The sequence below is a fragment of the Eublepharis macularius genome, chromosome 11 (assembly GCF_028583425.1).
Source record: "Eublepharis macularius isolate TG4126 chromosome 11, MPM_Emac_v1.0, whole genome shotgun sequence".
Taxonomy (NCBI): Eukaryota; Metazoa; Chordata; class Lepidosauria; order Squamata; family Eublepharidae; genus Eublepharis; species Eublepharis macularius.
The window spans coordinates 79,741,270-79,759,624 of NC_072800.1; the positions used below are offsets into that span (position 1 = coordinate 79,741,270).

At 44.2% G+C, this 18,355-nt stretch overlaps 1 protein-coding gene across 2 annotated transcripts in view; it reads left to right on the forward strand.

Moving 5' to 3' along the window:
* The window catches only part of DIP2C (disco interacting protein 2 homolog C), a 347,378-nt gene that overhangs the window by 199,477 nt on the left and 129,546 nt on the right, over positions 1 to 18,355 (forward strand). Inside the window, exons 3-4 of one of the 2 annotated variants that reach the window (XM_054991506.1) lie at positions 7,073 to 7,246; positions 16,898 to 17,008. In XM_054991506.1, coding sequence (XP_054847481.1) covers positions 7,073 to 7,246; positions 16,898 to 17,008 — 285 coding nt within the window. The remainder of the gene's footprint in view (positions 1 to 7,072; positions 7,247 to 16,897; positions 17,009 to 18,355) is intronic. The other variant, XM_054991505.1, reaches the window with a different exon arrangement.

Genomic DNA, 18,355 nt, shown 5'->3' on the forward strand with positions numbered 1-18,355 from the left:
AATGTGCTTGATAAAGTTAGGAAACTTCAAAATATAAAAGATTCCCCCCACCACATGCACACCCTGGTTGCATAGCTAACATAAAACTCCAGAAGTAGTGATGGCTGGCAAAAAATATATTCTGTAATGAGTTGGCCTTGGTCTATGCGTGCTAGGGTTGCCAACTCTAGGCTGGGAAATTCCTGGAGGATTTGGGTGTAGAGCCTGGGGAGTGAGGGTAGGGAGCTCGATGGGATATCATGTCATAGAGTCCACCATCCAGGGGAATTTTCCTCTGTCACCTGGATTTAAGTTGTAATTCCGGGAGATATCCAGGCCCCACCTGGAGGTTGGCAACCCTAGTGTATGTGGCAGAATGAAATGGTAGACTCCTGAGATAGCAGCAGTTTAGGCTCCTGATGGAAGAGTTATTTTTTGAATATTCCCATATATGAAAAAAACCCCTCTCAATTAAAAAAAATTAGCAAATTAAAAAAAAAACCTCAGCACATAAAGTCTTCTGTGGTCCTTTATTTTTCCTGGGGAAGGTTTTCATGTTAGGAAGTCCTTGAAAATGTGTGATATGCTATTCGTGCCTGAAACTGTAGAATCCATTCTGGTATATAAAAGCTCCATCACCAAATTCATTCTAAACAGGCCCAAATCAAATATATGCACCGGGTCTAACACACCTTTGAAGATTTTGCTGATGTTTAATAGAGGAGCTCAGGGCATTTGATGCTAAGAGCTCCCTTAGTATTACCTTAAGCAGTGTGATTAACAGAGGTGTGGTCTCCTCATTGTCCTCAAATGTAATACACTCACTTGTTACATTTGTTGCTAATTACCATTGAAGCCAAGCAAAACTAAAAGCCAGTTTTGTTACACATACTTAACTCGAGCCATCCAATACATAACAGTAAAATGAATCCAAAATTCAGCACTATTCAGTCCCTTTGATTTTAATTGAGAGGAATTCGAGCAACTGCAGAACTTAATGAAACGTGAGTTACTTGTGTGTGGCTGGCTCATGCTCATTTGTTGTATGGAGAAATGATACAGCCCCTGCATTATTCCCCCGCCCCCAACAAGGAGTCTCAGGAGCTTAGAAGGAATCAAGGTTGCTTCATAGAGATAATAAATACCTGCATTCCTTATGCTTTTTTAACCTTTAGATTCCTTTTGCATCAACTCACTCCGTTGTGATTATGGTCAGCATAGGGTTGCCAAGTCCTCTTACCCTCCCGGTGCGTGTAGGGGGAACAGGCACTCACTTTTTCTGACATCTTTGCACATGTGTAAAGCATGCATGTGCTCCTGGGGTGGCACAAAGGCGTCACTTCTGGGAAATGACAGCATCGTGCAGGGGCTGGGAACGGTCTCTTGCTTTGCAGCAAGCTGAGCCCTAAACAGACCCAGTTTGGGCTGTTTGGAGCCCAAATTGACCCACTGTGAAGCACGGGAATGCTCCTGGGTAGTGCAATGACATCACTTCTAGGAAGTGACATCTTCATCTCCAGGAGCGCGCCCAGGAGGCCGGTTCCCCTGCCTCCCCCCTCCCCCCCACTGGCCAGGTGAGTGGTGGCTTGGAGCGGCAAATGGGAGCATCAGGGGACCCAAATAGGCGAGATCCCTAGGTCAGCAGCATCTAAGACTGGGTGCTGCATTGGGTAGACTGTGACCCCAACACTGTAAGGCCATAGGTAGGCTTAAGCCAGTCTATCTCCCTGAAATCAGTTAGAACTACATTGACTTGCACCTACAAAACTCTAATATTGGAAGGATGTGGGCAACAGCTGCGATTCTTAGGGCGAAACCACACAAGTACATTCAACAAAAAGAAGAGATTCGATTACTTTTGTTTCTTCCGTTACTAAGCAAATTATTAAGGATTTTTGGGGTTGTCTGTTTTCCTCATGGATGTTGGCTCCTTTTATGGGCTACTGTTTATGACCTACCACATCAGACTTAAGTAGACTTAAGCAGGCTTCACCTTTTAGTAGCAAAGCTGCTATTACTCTTTTTTAGAATAGTGATTTAGATCAAGAGCCAAGTACAGTTAAGTGGAATGAACTTCCGCTACAGAGGTGGCATGCCTCAGATGATCAGATATTGTAGACAGATATGTCACTATCTTGGCCTGCTTCTACAGCTCTCTGGACCATCTGGACACCACAAAATAGTGGCTTAATGGAGCACTGGTCTACTCTGCCATAGTAATTACTGTGTTCTTAACAGTGCAATCCAAAGCAGAGTTACGCTCTTCTAAGTCCACTGAAGTCAATTTCCTACACATATATTCATCATAATTAGACCGTGTCAGATGCAAATGCTAATGCATAAATGGAACCAACTGTTTTTACATAAGAGTTCATTTGTGTCTTTTGGAAACCCTAAAAATAGAAAATAATTTGCTTCAACTTCTCAAATGCCACATTGATTTAAAAAGGAAAATCATTGACTGACGAAGCTAAAAGTTCTGTTATGGCCTCAGGGCCTGCAAATGGCTGTCCAGTGGACAATTACACAATAATTACGATGTAGATCTGTAGACTGCACTGTGTACCCTAAACTGGGCAGTGATGAGGTCACCATTCCCTCTGTTATACAAAATCCAGCCTAATTTCTTCAGAGCTTTGCCAAACTTAGGCTGTATTGTTTTAACATATATGCAGGCGCAGACAAGTTTTCTCTGATGTGGAATATCAACAGAGCTGCACATCGTCAGCAGCTGCTGCCCCCTGGGCAGAATCTGCCCACTGTGTGCCATTGTCAGTGTTCTCCCCTCCGACAGTTGACAACCAAGGAGAGACAAGGAGGGGATCTATGACAGTGGAGAGCGGGTCCTTTTGGGGAGTTGTGCCTGACCATTATTTTGCCCCTTGTCCAGACTGCCCTGTGACAACACAAGCTTGCCATATGCTAAAAGTTTGTGTTCTACTGTATTAGCAATTCTTCTCTTGGGACCCAATAAAACAGAACGGTGTTATTCTCATTTCCCCCAAATAAAGTTGTATGCACTGTTCCTGACCTTAAAAGAGCTAATTTTGGATGAATCAAAGCTTATCTTAGTATTTTAGCTGTTCTATGGATCCAGAGATTTTTAATGGAAATCCTGAAAAGTTCCTATGCATCCCCACCTAGCTACTGTAGAATGAGAGCCAGTTCCCAAGTTATTGGTCGGGAGGACATGTTGTCTTGCTGCAAGAAAAAAACTTTTTGTGTGGCACAGGTATGCTGGTATTTCCTTCTTTTTCCTTCTTAGTTTCATTATGGCCTCTGTTAGTCTGTTGCCTTGAAAAGCCCACTACAGGCTGCCAGGGCTTTTTTTCTGGGAAAAGAGGTGGTGGAACTCAGTGGGTTGCCCTCGGAGAAAATGGTCACATGGCTGGTGGCCCCGCCCCCTGATCTCCAGACAGAGGGGAGTTTATATCGCCACCAGCCATGTGACCATTTTCAAGAGGTTCTGGAACTCCGTTCCACCGCGTTCCTGCTGAAAAAAAGCCCTGCAGACTGCTATGTCAGCTATGACTTGACAGCACTTTCCACCACCATGATGGCCCATGAAATGGTGAGGCCATTGGTGGGAAGATAAATTCACTGCTTTTTGACAAGCTGTGGCACAGTAGGGTGCCCTGATCCTGCCAAGACTGTGAGCTCACATGAGGCTAGCCTCGGTTTGTCAGGCAGTCAGCTTCATTTGTGTCACTGAATAACATGTCGCAGTTTTCAGGTAACAACTCCAGAGTATAGGTTGTGGCTGATAGAAGTAGGGTAAGACTCAGGCCTAGTGCGCATTGAGGTTGCAACCCTGTGTCTGATCTCTACTAACTTAGAGCGGAACTACAAGTGACAAAAGGCACAGATTGGACACTTGTCAGCTTCTCTCAAGTTTTGATGGGAAATGTAGGCGTCCTGGTCTTGCAGCTTGGCTCTCCGACTGCTGTCCAATGGACTTTTCAACTGTCACTTGTCCAACATTCCGCCAAGCTGCCTACATTTCCCATCAAAACTTGAGGGAAGCTGACGAGTGTCCAATCTGTGCCTTTTGTCACTTGTAGTTCTGCTCTCAGACTACAGGTTGAGACTCCCATGTCAGAATATTCTTCCATATTAAAAAAAGATCCCTTGTACAGTTATTTTTATTTACATCATTTATTGTTCTCCTGTCTCACAGAGACTCAAAGCCCATTACAGCATTACAAAACTGCTGTAAGAACAATATAAAATACACAACCCACAGTGAATAAAACTGGCTTCCAGGATTAGATAACAATGCAATAACACAGTATGTACAAATGAATTTGTATAAATAAAGTTGAATTGCAAACAACACAGTAAAAACTGTGTAATATATACAAGGAACAAAACAACTGAAAACTGCTAAATTTTACAACCATATATCCTTATTATAAGAAAGCTCTTCTGAGTGCATTCTGTGGAATTATAAGAAGTGTGAGAGCTTTCCTGATCTCATTGGGAGGCCATTTCGCTGCGTGGTTACAAGCTACTGTTGTTCTTAGCCACTGTTAGGATCATACCTTCAGAAAGCTTTTCTCAGATGAGGAAAGCTACTGCAGTGGAGTATGTTGAGAGAGACGTTCCTGAAGATATGTGGGTCCCTGAGTATGAAGGGCCTTGTAGCAGATAACTCGCCTCTTGAATTGAACCCTGTAACTAATCAGTAGCTTATGGAGAAGCTGCTGTATAGCTGTAATATGTATATTCTGTTTAGCTCCCAATAGTAATCAAGCTGCAGCATGTAGCTCTAGCTGGAGTTTCCACCTTAGATGCATGTAGAGTGCATTACAGTAGTCTAGCCTTGTGGCCATTGGGAAAAAAAGATGTGAGAGGGAAGGCTAGCTAGAGTGCTTCTCCCAGGCTTGGTTTTTTCTGCAATGCAGGAATCTTTTGCCTGCATAGAAGAGCATCCAGGCATGTGATGTGCAGTCTAAAATGGTACGGTCAGACCAAGTTTACCACCTCAGTGAGGCCATAGGGACAGTTCCCACGGGGAGCTCCTAGGAAAGGCTAATGGTCCTGGATCAGAAAAGGGGAATTGTGGTGGCAGGACTCCACAAAAGAGGACCACATAGATGTATTTTGCCCAAAGAAGTCTAGAAAGGAACTTAACTTCATATGTATACTTTAATATTTAAAGGAATCTTGGTTTTATTTCAATCAGAGTTCTCCAGAATTCTAACCAGGACTCTGTTCCAGGAAGAGAACTTATCCCTGGATCATATCTCTAATATATAAAAGGCAAGCTGTGTTGCCGATGGCTCATTTTTTATCCTGGTGCAGGCGCAGTGAGTCATCGGCAACACGGTGACGGAGAAGCCTGGAGAAGCAGCAGCCACAGAGGCGGCAGGGAGACAGAGCACGACAGCACGACCCTCCCAAAGCCTCCATGGTGCAGCCCTCCACACAACAGGCGTGGTTGTTAATAAAGCAATAATACTGAAGCAGTGGTGGTGATGGAAAGTGCTGTCAAGTCACAGCTGACTTATGCCAACCCCTGCTGAGATTTTCAGGGCAAGAGACTCACAGAGGTGGTTTGCCTTTGTCTGCCTCTGCATAGCAATCCTCTTCTTCTTCGGAGGTCTCCCATCCAATTAATAACCGAAGAGGACCCTGCTTAGCTTTCGAGATCTGACAAAATTGGACTTGCCAGGGCTCTCCTGGTCAGGATACTGAAGCAATAACCTCTGTTTTATCACTGAGTAGCTACCACCAGTCACCATATATTTGAATTTAAGAGGAAAAGTGACCAACTCAGAGAAATCAGAGTTGCAGGCTGAGTATACCCCTGTACCTTTCCCTTTAGACACCAACCCACCATTCAGAGCACAGAAGGCCCTGTGCCTCTTTCTGCTTATCTGTGTTTAGATCTGTGTTTCTACAGTTTGGTGTAGAAATTTCAGGCATTAATTTAAAAAAATAACCAATTATTATGATTGCAAACACAAGTTGCAAAATAATTAGACTGAAATATTATTTACATGCACTCAAGCATGTGATCAGTACTGAACGTTGCTCGTCATTAAGAAATACTGGAAATCTGTGCCCAGTGCTGCACTAAAACAAGTTTACTCCTGCAACTAATTTAAGCGCTGTCACTAACCCCTGGCTCAGCTGTCCTGTTGGCTCCTGGAATTTTCAGCAAGCACGGCCCGTACACTTTCTGGCTTATGTTCACAAACCTAAGAGCTTCTGAGCGTTTTCAGAACTGCAGGAAACATACAGCCCCACCAAGGATATCTGCTGAAACAAAGCTGATTTTAATTTACAGAAATGTGGGAAGGAAAAAGGAAACCCCATTATGGTCTGTCGTGTCTTTCTGTTACCAGAATTAATGTAAATTACAGCAAATTCCCGCTTAGGCTGGAAGGTCTTCAGTGTGTTTGTAATACTGTTCACTTTTCTATAAATGTCTTCTAGTACTTTCCAGACAAAATTGGTGTTTTCATATGATGGGACTTGTTCTGCCCTTGCTTCATATGACTGGAGGATTGCTGTTCCCCATTTGGGGAGAGGAATTGTCTTTAAATGGAACTAAATTCTTGGGGCAACTTTCTGCAACCTCGGCATCTGAGTACCCCCGTCTATTCACTTAACATAATCTTTTTTTTGCATCTGGGAATACAAGCATTGATAAAAATTGGGTATTTGATGTCATAATTGACAGGGAAGATGATATGTTTTTATTAAAACTAACATTACTGAATTCTGCACATAACTTTTGGGGTGAAGATAAGATGGCTTTACCGTTTATACAAACGTGCCCACCAGACTGACAGTAAACCCAAGGCACCCCCCCCCCCCGCCCCATATTCCAGCATCCAGTCCTCTTGCTGCTGCTTTGCTGACATTACAAACACCAATGTTGGCAGAGTGGGAAATTGACTATGTGGCTCCATACTGTAGTGTTTGTATGTGTATGTGTGCCTGTGTGTGTATGTGTGCCCACGTGTGGGCTCGCGTGCGCATGTGCCACGCGCTTTACTGCATGGGGGCAGAAGCTCCATCCGTTGCTGTAACAAATGTAAAAAAACTAAACTTGACTTAATTAGTTTTTTTCGACTTGTTACAGCGGCGAATGGAGCTGCTGCGGTACGGTGTAGACTGCAGCACAGTGAAGGGGCCGCGAGGAGGACGCTCCGCACTAGCAACATTGGGGTCTGTGACATCCGGGAAGCAGCAGCTAGAGAGCGCGCAGCACCGCACAGCACAGTGGCAAACCGGCCTCTCTTTTACTTTCGCTTTGGTGAGCACTATGAATATGTGTGTATATGTTTGCAAGCGCTTGATGGAAGAAGGTGGTGAGAAAACCTTGATTGCACTGACTGAAGATTGGTACATGCCTTCTATCTGGGATGGTCGTCCTCTTCCACCGAGCATGCACCATCGGGAGGGACGCATATGGAGTGGTGAGGGAGGAAGGGGACACCCGCCTAGCCTGCCAGATCAACCGAATCAGCCCTAGTGATCAGTGGGGTGACAGAAGTCACAGCCAGATTGCCCTCACATCCCTTTTATTGCATTAAGGCCCATATAGCTTCTGTGGCCTAAGATAGCTTGGCAGTGTACGGGGTGGTGGGGGAGAAAGAATTATTTTCTATCGTAGTCACCTTTCTCTTTGCCCTATGACCAACACTTGTTTGGAAGGATAATTCTCTGTACTCAAAGTCTCTCTAAACTAGACAAAGTACACGCGGAGGCTCAAGTGAAGAGAGGTGCAGTGCTAGCTGGGAAGATGAGTTCTAAAAAGACAGATCGGAAGACTGTCAATTTCCCTCTCTTCAGAGCTGGCAAAGAAGATCACTGTTTAGGGGGTTTATTTATTTCCTCCCTGGCTCCCACAAGAGGAGGTGAAACTGACAGAGCCTTTGGAGAGGCGAAGAGGAAATAAGTACCCACCCCCCTGCCAGCAGCAATCTTCTTTGCTGGCTCTGTTGAGAGGGAAATTGCTAAAGTCTTTGGCTCCATCTTTTAAACTCTTATGTTTCTCAGCGAGCATTGCACCTCTCTTCACTTGAACCTCCACGTGTACTTCGTCTCGTTTAGAGAGACTTTCAGATACTGTTAGGACACCATATCTCAGTTACCCTTCCAAGGAGGCACACTTGTGAGAAATAAGAGTTCTCTCTTAAAAAGAGGCCCGTTTCTCTTGACCATTCCTGGTTAAATCATGCCAGCAAAAAAAGGGAACCATTCCTGGGTGAACGTCTATTCCAACATAAAAAAGTTTGGATCCAAGATAGATATGTTTTTTAAAATACGTACTTACAAAATGTGAGCACATACTTATATCTTTTAGCATTTGTATCTCCTCTCTTAGTCCACCCCCTCCCTTCAGATCATCACTTCATCTATACATTCCTGACTCAGAAACGTTATCTCGATTCTTCAGCAGCACCCCACAAAAACCAGACACTCCTAGCCTTGATCATCAACAGAAAATTCACAGTCAAAACAAAGAAGGCTCCTTGATGGCATCAAGGCGTAAACATAAAATAATTCAGAAATCGCTACATTCTTCACAAAGCAAGAACACTCAAAGCCAAAAGTCCCAGGTCAGAGCTCATAAGATTCAGGTGTATCCATCACAACCACTCAAAGGTCTCTGCCTCTATGCCCATTGGTGACTTTGTCATTTGTGAATATTTCACATGCCTAGCCCTACCTGCTTTAGGTAACTGTTTAAAAGCTTGCCTTTAAGTTAAAGGGTTAGAGGGTTCCAGGCAGTGGCGAACTATTTAATTTTGTAATTCTGGTTGGTTCAGGATGGAATGAGCAACACACAAACACACACACACTTACTAAAAAAAAAAAATCAAGAAAAGTTGAATTCTTTGAATTGTGTTCCAACAGTATAAAGTGAAGGGATTACCTGAGGGACCGTCTCTCCCCATATGTACCCTGGAGGGCGCTTAGGTCAGCTGGAAAACACCTACTGGAGGCCCCGGGCCCCAGGGAGACTCGACTGGCCTCAACCAGAGCCAGGGCGTTTTCGGTCCTGGCACCAACCTGGTGGAACTCTCTGTCGAAGGACACTCGAGCCCGCCAAGATCTTGTATCTTTTTAGCGGGCCTGTAAGACAGATGTTCTGCCAGGCTTATGGTTGAGACCAGGAATTGGATCGATCAAATTAGCCTCCCAGCTGGTCTCCTATCAGTTGGGGGCTATATGACTATCTGCCCCTGCATAAGATTAATGATTATTGAATATCTACTCACGACTCCACCGCTTCTTTTCTTTTTTGGGTTGCAGGATCATTTGTTGGTTCTACTGATACTAGATTTTATGAAACTGTGGTTTTATGGATTTTATTTATTGCTGTATTTTATCTGTTTGTTGTAATCTGCCTTGAGCCTGCTTGCGGGAAGGGCGGCCTAGAAATTCAATTAACAACAACAACAACAATAATAATAATCTTCCATCGAAGGCAAGGAGCAGTTCATTAAAAAGAAAAAAATTAGGGTGCAGGAAATGAGAAAAGGATTTGCAAATATGAGGTGCTTGATGTTCCTCCAACCCTCAGATCAGACTTAACTGACTACCTGCTCAGCACACATCTGCAAGTGTTAATAAGATGAATCCTTCTTAAATGTAGCCCACTATCATTTCCCAGCTTTCTGGTCCTTTACAGATTAGCAGCACAAGCCTCTTGCTGTATGACTTCTACTTGCGTGTCTAACTTCTCTGCTTCCTCATTCTCTTCTTCCATCCTCGAGCTTATAGTGGCGTTTTCCGAGGAGAACATATCACTGCAGGCAGCTGGAGGAGGCAGCTGTTCATTGCTTTCATTTCTAAGATAACAAGAACAACAAAATCTTTATCTTAAGCCCTGAGAAATAAATCTTAGTGGGGAGTGATAATTTTTTTTTTAAAAAAAAAGTCTAGAACTTTTGTTTTGCAGAACTAGGATAGGATAGTGATTAACACACTGAGATTTAAACCTGACAAATCGCTGGTCCAAATATCACCCCTTCCATAAACTCACTAGGTGGTCTTTGGCAAACTAGTATTTGTCAGTGCCAGCTCCACTTTCTGTTCTCTTGGAGATTTCTTTCAGAGGAATAAAAGTGAAGAACATTAGAGAGAATTCAGGAGAGAGTTTCTTTTGCATTGAAGCAGAGGAGTTAGCTGTGTTAGTCTGTAGTAGCAAAATCAAAAAGAGTCCAGTAGCACCTTTAAGACTAACCAACTTTATTGTAGCATAAGCTTTCGAGAATCACAGTTCTCTTTGTCAGATGCATCTGACGAAGAGAACTGTGATTCTCGAAAGCTTATGCTACAATAAAGTTGGTTAGTCTTAAAGGTGCTACCGGACTCTTTTTGATTTTGCATTGAAGATAGGTTCGGGTAGGTAGCAGAGCTGGTCTGCAACAGAACAGTAGAACTAGAGTCCAGCGGCACCTTAGAGACCAACAAGTTTTTCAGGATATTTTGCATTGAACATGTTCTCAGTACATTAGAAAGTAAGCCCAGTGATTTAAGGGAGCTTAAATGGGGTAGTTGCAAGTTTTTAATAGATCCTTGGGTATCAGATGACCATGGGTCCCTCTATCCCAGTTTCCTTCTCTTCTCTCCCCACCTTGTTGCAATTAAAATATATTACATCCCTTGCTCGCTGAGTTATATCCCACTTCACTTCTTCCCAAGTTGCCATGGAGATAATTCTAGAAAGCAGAAGCGACAGAACTCTGGGGGATCATCAAATGACTTTTCTGAACGTGATCTTCCATGGGAGGAATTAGTGAGAGAAAGTAGTTTTGATTATCCGCTCCCTCATCAAAAGTCGGAGCAAAAATCCATGGGAAAAAGATAACATCAGGTGCAAGTCACCTGGACTGCTATTGCATATGAATAAGTTGCCCTTAGACTCCATGTATGATATGCCCTTGTAAAATAAAATCATTTTCGGTTTGAAAAGCTCGCAAAACCTTATCCACATAACTGCACAGGTTGCAGCGTTGTGAGTGCCGGGCAGGTGCGCAATGGTACCTTGTTGTTTAGGGCAACCCTCCACTGTATCTCTGGTGTTTAATATTCTGCAAGGGTTTGGCTTCTCACACAAAAGCGTCTGCATACAGAATATATTGTGCTCTGTATTTCCCTGGGCAGAGGAATTAGACTGGTTTTTACATTGGAACTGACTTGCCCTGTTGAGTGCCTAATAGCACTTTGTAATCTTGTTTTGTTATTTAAAGAAAAATTGAGAACAGGCCATGAAGTGATATTTATATCTCTATAAGTGAAAAAAAATACACAGAAGTGGCTTTTGAGTTCAGTGTCCTATCTTGACCTTTCATGAAAGCAGAAAATTAAAGTAGGCATTTCCCTTTTTGGGCTTTATGCCAGAGAAATGCCGTGTACGTGTTTGCGTTATTTCTAAAATGATTGTGGCAATAAACACACACATACTAATTCCTAAGAAAACGAAAATTGGGGGGGGGGAAATATCACATTTTGATAATAACATTTTGGAATGTGTTATTTTACTAGAAGCAAATAATTTCTTTTTTTTCAGAAGCTGTTTTTTTGCAGTGTTTTTACAATCTCACCTTTCTTCCCTGACTTATACACCACTATATCAGCATAAACTATGGAGAATGTAAAGAATTACTTATGTGTAAACTCTTCAAGTGATCATTGCAAGAAGGTACTCAGTAGGAAATGAAGGAAGCATTTAAAGGCCTAATTGAGGAGAAAAAAGAAAGGCAGGCTGACGTAGGTTCTCTGTGGCCTTGATAAGAAGTCTATGAAACTTGCTAGTCCACACAATCTGTCACTAGCCTTCTTGCTTATAAATGACTATGCAAATCAGTTGTGGCCTAAAAGAAAAAAATTAAACAACTTCTCAAAACTTCCCCTAACTATTTTATAAACTTTAAAAAAAGAAGCATATATCACCTTAGGAGTTTATACAATGATAAAATATCTTTTCTTACCCTATGTTTGATTTCATATTCACCAGGGCCCCATATTTTGTGTTTTGGGGAAACTGTGGGAAAGCCTTTTTCTGTCCATCTCTATTGCATATTTGTCCCGTCCTTCCTCATGGGAGGTCAGGCAGCATACACGGGTCTCCTACCTTCTATTTTATGCGATGTCTGAGAGCCAAGCTAGAGGTGACGCCTGACACAGGTTGGACACTTGTCAGCTTCCCTCAAGTTTTGATGGGAAATGTAGGTGTCCTGGTCTTACAGCTTGGCTCTCCATTTTATTGACGTTTACAGAAACCCACACATACACACCCAGCGGAGGAGAAGGGGGGCGCCCGGCAAGATCCCAATGCCTGCACTCCATTCCCGACCGCATGTTCTCCCTTCCATAGACTGCCGCTCTGTAAACTTCAATTAAATGGAGAGCCAGGCTGCAAGACCAGGCTACATGTCCCATCTGCAAGACCAAGCTACATGTCCCATCAAAACTTGAGGGAAGCTGACAAGTGTCCAACCTGTGTCAGGCGTCACTTGTAGCTTGGCTCTGAGAGGTAGAGTTGACTGAAAGGGCATAACTGGTCCAAAGTCACTCTGCAAGTTTCTTGGCTGAATGGCAATCTGGACCTAGGCTGCTGGCCTCCAGGTGGGGCTTGGAGTGCTCCCAGAATTAAAAATAATCTTCGACCACAGAGATCAGTTCCCTTGGAGGAAATGGCAACTTTGGACGGCAGAGTCTATGGCATTACTTTGCTGCCAAGCTCCCTTCTCTTCCCAAACCCCGCCGTCCCCAGGCACTGACCCCAAATCTCCAGGAATGTCACAACCCAGAGTTGGCAACTGCTGCCCTAGCCAACACTCTAATCCGTGCTCCGCACTGGATATCAAGTTGTATTTTTTAAAAACTAGTGTGTGCACATGGGCCATTTTTGACATTTCAGTGCCCTCCCTTGGTTCTTGAGACTCTTCAGCTGCAAGGCAGATACCCATGAAATGTGCAACCTGACATTTCACATGCTGCAATGTGAATTTTGCAGTGTTCAACAGGGTAATTCCTTACATGCTTTTATAAGTCCCCTACCGTCAGGTGATATCATCCAGAAATCATAACACTTCAGCCTGTATCAAACTATCCAAATTTCAGCCATGTCACAAACACACAGCAAGAATTAAAAGTACATATGTGGCAGTGTAGATAACTCTACCAAAAGAGGCCAGCTGCAGAACCTGTGTACAGTCAAACACACACAAAACATATTATTAAGAAATTCAGCATGTAACAGTCCTTCTAGAATATTTATTTATTTTTATGCTGCTTCTCTTCCATTAAGATCTCAAAGCATACCCGTGTGTACCCATTTTACAGATCAGAAGCACTGAGACTAATCCCAGTGAATCTATGGCAGAGAACTGAAACCATGTATAGAGCAGACACACAGAAGAACAAGAAACAGGGAGTGTGGCACAGAGAAGGTGTAATTAGAGGTTACGGGGGGAAGGAATGGAGAGAGCAGACAGCAGAGGGCAACATGATACACAGAGGTGACGCAGGGCAGGGCGTAGGGTTTCCAGCTCCAGGCTGGGAAATTCTTGGAGATTTAGGGCGGGGGGTGGAGCCTGGAGAAAGTGGAGCTTTGGAAGGGGAGGGACCCCAGCAGGGTATAATGCCGTAGAGTTCACCCTCTTAAGCAGGGGAACTAATCTCTTTTGCTTGGAGATCAGTTGTAAGTCTGGGAGATCTCCAGCCACCACCTGGCGGCTGGCAACTCTAGCAGGATGTGAGAGAGAGGACCCCAAGGGGGAACAGACACAGCTGAGCCAAGGGCATAGCTTTGCTTGCTGGGCTTGCTGCTTTGCACACCCCTCTACTGCTGTCACACTCGCTGCTATCTCACCTGCACACCTGCTTTTGTTTCTGTCCTTAAGAACACAGTGCCATCACTTGCTATGGAGGGAAACAAGCAGAACCCTGTTTGTACCACGGCTGCAGGCTCTGCCAGCCAAAACAGAAAATGCTGTCTGCTCAGGGGCCACCTTCCTCCTTACCACTACTGCCACCAGTGAGCTGATCGGCTAGCTGTCCTACAGAAGGAGGCTAGCAGTCAGTAAGCCAGCCAGCTAGCCAGAATTCTCCTCGTCTCCTTTTTGGTGACGCGAAATCTGGAAGAGACAGTGAGGCAGCTGGCTCTTTTAAATGCCTTGTATGTGCACTCGTCTCCTGCTCACTACACATGAGTACAAAACATGCACAAAAAGAAACCCATTTAAAAAAATTAAAAGGAGGGAAGGATGATGAGGCAAAATAATACCTTGATCCACCATGACCCAGCTTCCATATTACCAATCCACTGCAATGTGTTTTGCCTAGTCTTGCATTATTGAAAAAGTATGTTTTCTAGTCTATCTTTAACCAAAAAAGAACCATGCACATCCTCTTTGCTTGCTTAGGACGCAAGTCAGAGCAAATTAAAGGAGTACATACAGTAGGTAAAGCAACAGCGTATAATGAGGGTGGGGCACAGGCAGCGGTCCTTGCTGTGAGAATGGGGATGTTAGAAGTACACAAGGAAGTCTCTGTTCATATTGGAAATGTTGGAGAATCTGCTCCTTTTGCATCGTGATATATAGGAGTTGCTTTTTTTTCTTCTTCTGGTCCCTGATGGTTCATATCACCATAGTATCTAATTTGTAGACTTAAAATAGAGCTGTCGCTTGCTCCTAGCACAACCACATGATGCTGTTCGGAACGAGCTGCTGAACTGATTATTTCAATTAGGCTACATTTATTTTTAACCATTTGCCGGAGTGGCGCACAGTTGATAATCCCACCCCAATGTGGTTCACTTGTTTTATATCCTTCCTTTACTTGTTGTGTATCGCGCTTGCCCTGAATGCTGTTTTTTTCCTCCTTAGAATGCCACTGCATGGAAAAAACAGCAGTTCTAAATCAACATTCTTCTCCCTTAGTCATGTCCAGGGACCTGTCTTCCCTTTTCTTTCCACTGAGAAATCAGAGATAACAACATCTGGAGATAGCAGATGGGGATCATTAAGCCAAAGAGCCAGGAAACTTTACTTTTGAAATAGAATAGATGGATAGAGTGAATAGATTTTGTTTTCCTGAGCAAAGTCAGCAAAGCGCCCAGAATCATAGTTTGATTTCCCAAGACATCTAAATTTATAACAACAACAACATTTGATTTATATACCGCCCTTCAGGATGACTTAACACCCACTCAGAGCGGTTTACAAAGTATGTTGTTATTGTCCGCACAACAACAAACACCCTGTGAGGTGGGTGGGGCTGAGAGAGCTCCTAGAAGCTGTGACTGAGCCAAAGTCACCTAGCTGGCTTCAAGTGGAGGAGTGGGGAATCAGATTAAGTCCCGCACTCTTAACCACTACACCAAACTGGCTGTCCATTTGTTTTGACTAGAGATGGGCATGAACAGCAAAAGCGGTTCGTGAGGCCCCATTCTAAACGAACAGGTGGTCGTTGCAAGCCTCGTTCGTTGCTGTTCGTCAAGCCAGACAATCTGGCACCTGCAATCAGTTCCCTTGGCAACCGGAGGCAGGGACTGCCTGAACTCTATCTGAACTCCTGCTGTTGCCCTGGAAACCCCAATCTAAGCCCAATTTAGCTTGATAGGCAGGTCTTCCTTTCAAGTGTGGCGCTCCAAATATGTTACAAGGAAGCAAAGAGCAGGAGGGATGGGGGCTCCCAGCTCTGGTTTTGCAGACAGTGAGGGAGAGACAGTTGCTGTTGGCATTTTGAGAGAGAGAGGGAGAGTGCACTGGAGCTTGAATTTTGTTTGTGTGTGGTGGGATAGGGATCTACATCTTCAAGTTCCAGGGCTGCTGCCAGGCTCTGGGCCAAGCTATTATTTATTACTGGTACCTTTCCTGCTGCCTGCTCAGGTAAGGTTTCTGGGAGTGGTGCGGTAGGGATCTACCCATTCAGGGTCCAGGGCTGCTGCCAGGCTCTGGGGCCAAGCTATTATTTATTATTGGTACATTTCCTGCTGCCTGCTCAGATAGGGTTTCTGGGAGTGGTGTGGTAGGGATCTTGATGGCTGGAGGAGAGCCTACTGGCCCCCACAAACAATGAACAACGAACATGTTCGTGAACAGGTCATGTTTGTCAATGTTCGTTGTTCATGGATGGTAACGAACAATGAATACCATGTTCTTTTTTCCCCCTCTTCATGCCCATGTCTAGTTTTGACTTGCCACCTAATCCAGTAGGAATTTGCAAAGGTACTGCACCATCACTTGCAGGAGTACAGTAAAATCGGTATCTTGTGGTTTTACTCCATGAATCTTGACCTAGATAATGTATGTTAATGTTTACGCTTTGTGGCTTCAACCTGGCATCTTGGCAAGGTGGGGACCCTTGGTACTCTCAAGGCTTGCATTTCGAGCTATCATTCTCTTGGTGTGCCCCGCCAGACCCCTCCTCTACTGATTCAAACAAGGCCTTTCTAGAGCACTTGCTCCCATATCATTGTGCTCTCTGCTTTGCTGTACTAGTGCAGCGTGTGTCATTTCCTTTGATGCATGCACCATTGCATTTGATCCTCCCTACCATTTACTTGGCACAATAGACAAAGGGGACTCAAGCTGTACCTCTTATTTTTTGCTTTACAGTCCCTCCAGCATGGTGCTCATACGCCATGCTTGGCAATCTGTAGATCAGAAAATTAGGCTGTGGGCATGCCATCCTTCAGAGTTGGGGGGTAGAAGGACGTGAATTTCTGGGACCATCTTTATCATTTGGTGTCAATGTTGATGAGGGCTTAGGATTGCCAAAGACCAATTTCAGTATTATTTTTATTGGAAGAAATAACATAAGAACATTTCACTAACTTTACGTAACCTCTGTTGCTAAGGTAGGACATGGCTTTGTATATTAAACAAGCACCTGTGCAAGAAAACTGAAAGTCTGATTTCCCCCCCTCCCACAAATGCAGGAGTGGATCAAGCACTGCCTCAAGAACGCCGAACTCCCGTCACCCCCTCCTCCTCCTCTCGCTACCACCGACGCAGGTCCTCAGGGTCACGTGATGAGCGCTACCGGTCAGGTATGTGTGAAAAGAACACAAGGATGATGAGGGTGGAGAGCTTTCCTGACTAGGAATTTGAAATGGGGATTCTGTTGTATTTGCCTTTTAAAAGGAAACCAGCAAAAAAAAAAGTTCTGACTTCATTTTCCAAACAATCCCAAGCAAACATTGCATCAAGAAAGAAAAAGAATGAAAATTAAGGGGCAACTTGATTTCTGCACTGCTCAGCAACAGAAATAGAGTTAATGTTTTTTTTTTTTAATGTACATTTATAGGGTTGGATCCAGCCAGCTTGTTTGTTTGCATCATATATACGCTGCCTTTTTCCCCAATGGGGACCCAAAGTGGTTCACGTTATTCTCCTCTCCATTTTATCCTCACAACAACCCTATGAGGTATGTTAGGCTGAGTATATGTGACTGGACCATGGTCACCCAGTGAGCTTCCATGGCAGAGTGGAGATTCGAACCTGGGTCCTAGTCTGAAACCTTAACCACTGCACCACACATTTGCTCTCTTAGGTCCTTTCCACACGTCCTAAAAAGAGCGCCTCACTCACTGAATGCTGGAGGCTTTTTCGCTGGATTTCTGACATCTCCATTTCCAAAGCTGATGCTGGCAGTTTTCGCAATGCCACAAAAATGGAAACAAAACTGCTTACATCCGTTCTGGAAATGGAGACGTCAGAAATCCCACGAAAAAGCTGCCAACGTTTGGTGAGTGGGGTGCTCTTTTTAGGATATGTGGAAACGGCCAGTATCTCGCCCAGTGCCTCGCTGTACTACAGCCCCCCTCCTACTTGGCTTTTGTACATGGAGGTCCCATGAGCCTGAGCATAGCCTGTTAAGGTGGTTGCCTCCTTCCTTTTTCACTGGCAGAAAAGCTGGTTGGATCCAACTATAGACCTGTCCAGACAATCAATATGCACCAGCAGGGATTCACTTTCTCTTCTTGGGCATCAATAAGAGAGGGCGTGTATTGCTCCTGCTTTCAGGAGTGAACAGAGAACTGCTTTCCTGTATTGCATTACAACCCAAGTTCAGAGGCGCATCTGTGTGCTGCAATAAATGCGTCTGTGGTCAAGAAGAAAGATGCATCCCCAAACTGTGGGTGGGTGGCATTTGTTAGAGTGGTTTGTTTCTGCTGCATATTATGTTCTCTTTGCATTTTACACATTTACTGTAGTGGTGAAATTCTGGTGTACTTAGCCTGCCTCATCAAGTATGCAGTTGCTGTAAGGCAAGGGCTTAAGATTTCTCTGCCAAGCCATTAAAGTGGGACCTCGTGCCTGTCAGTACCCTTTCTTTCACCTTCAGTAGTTTGTCAGAGATCTTAACATTCCTGTGCTTGGATGTAGGTTCTAAA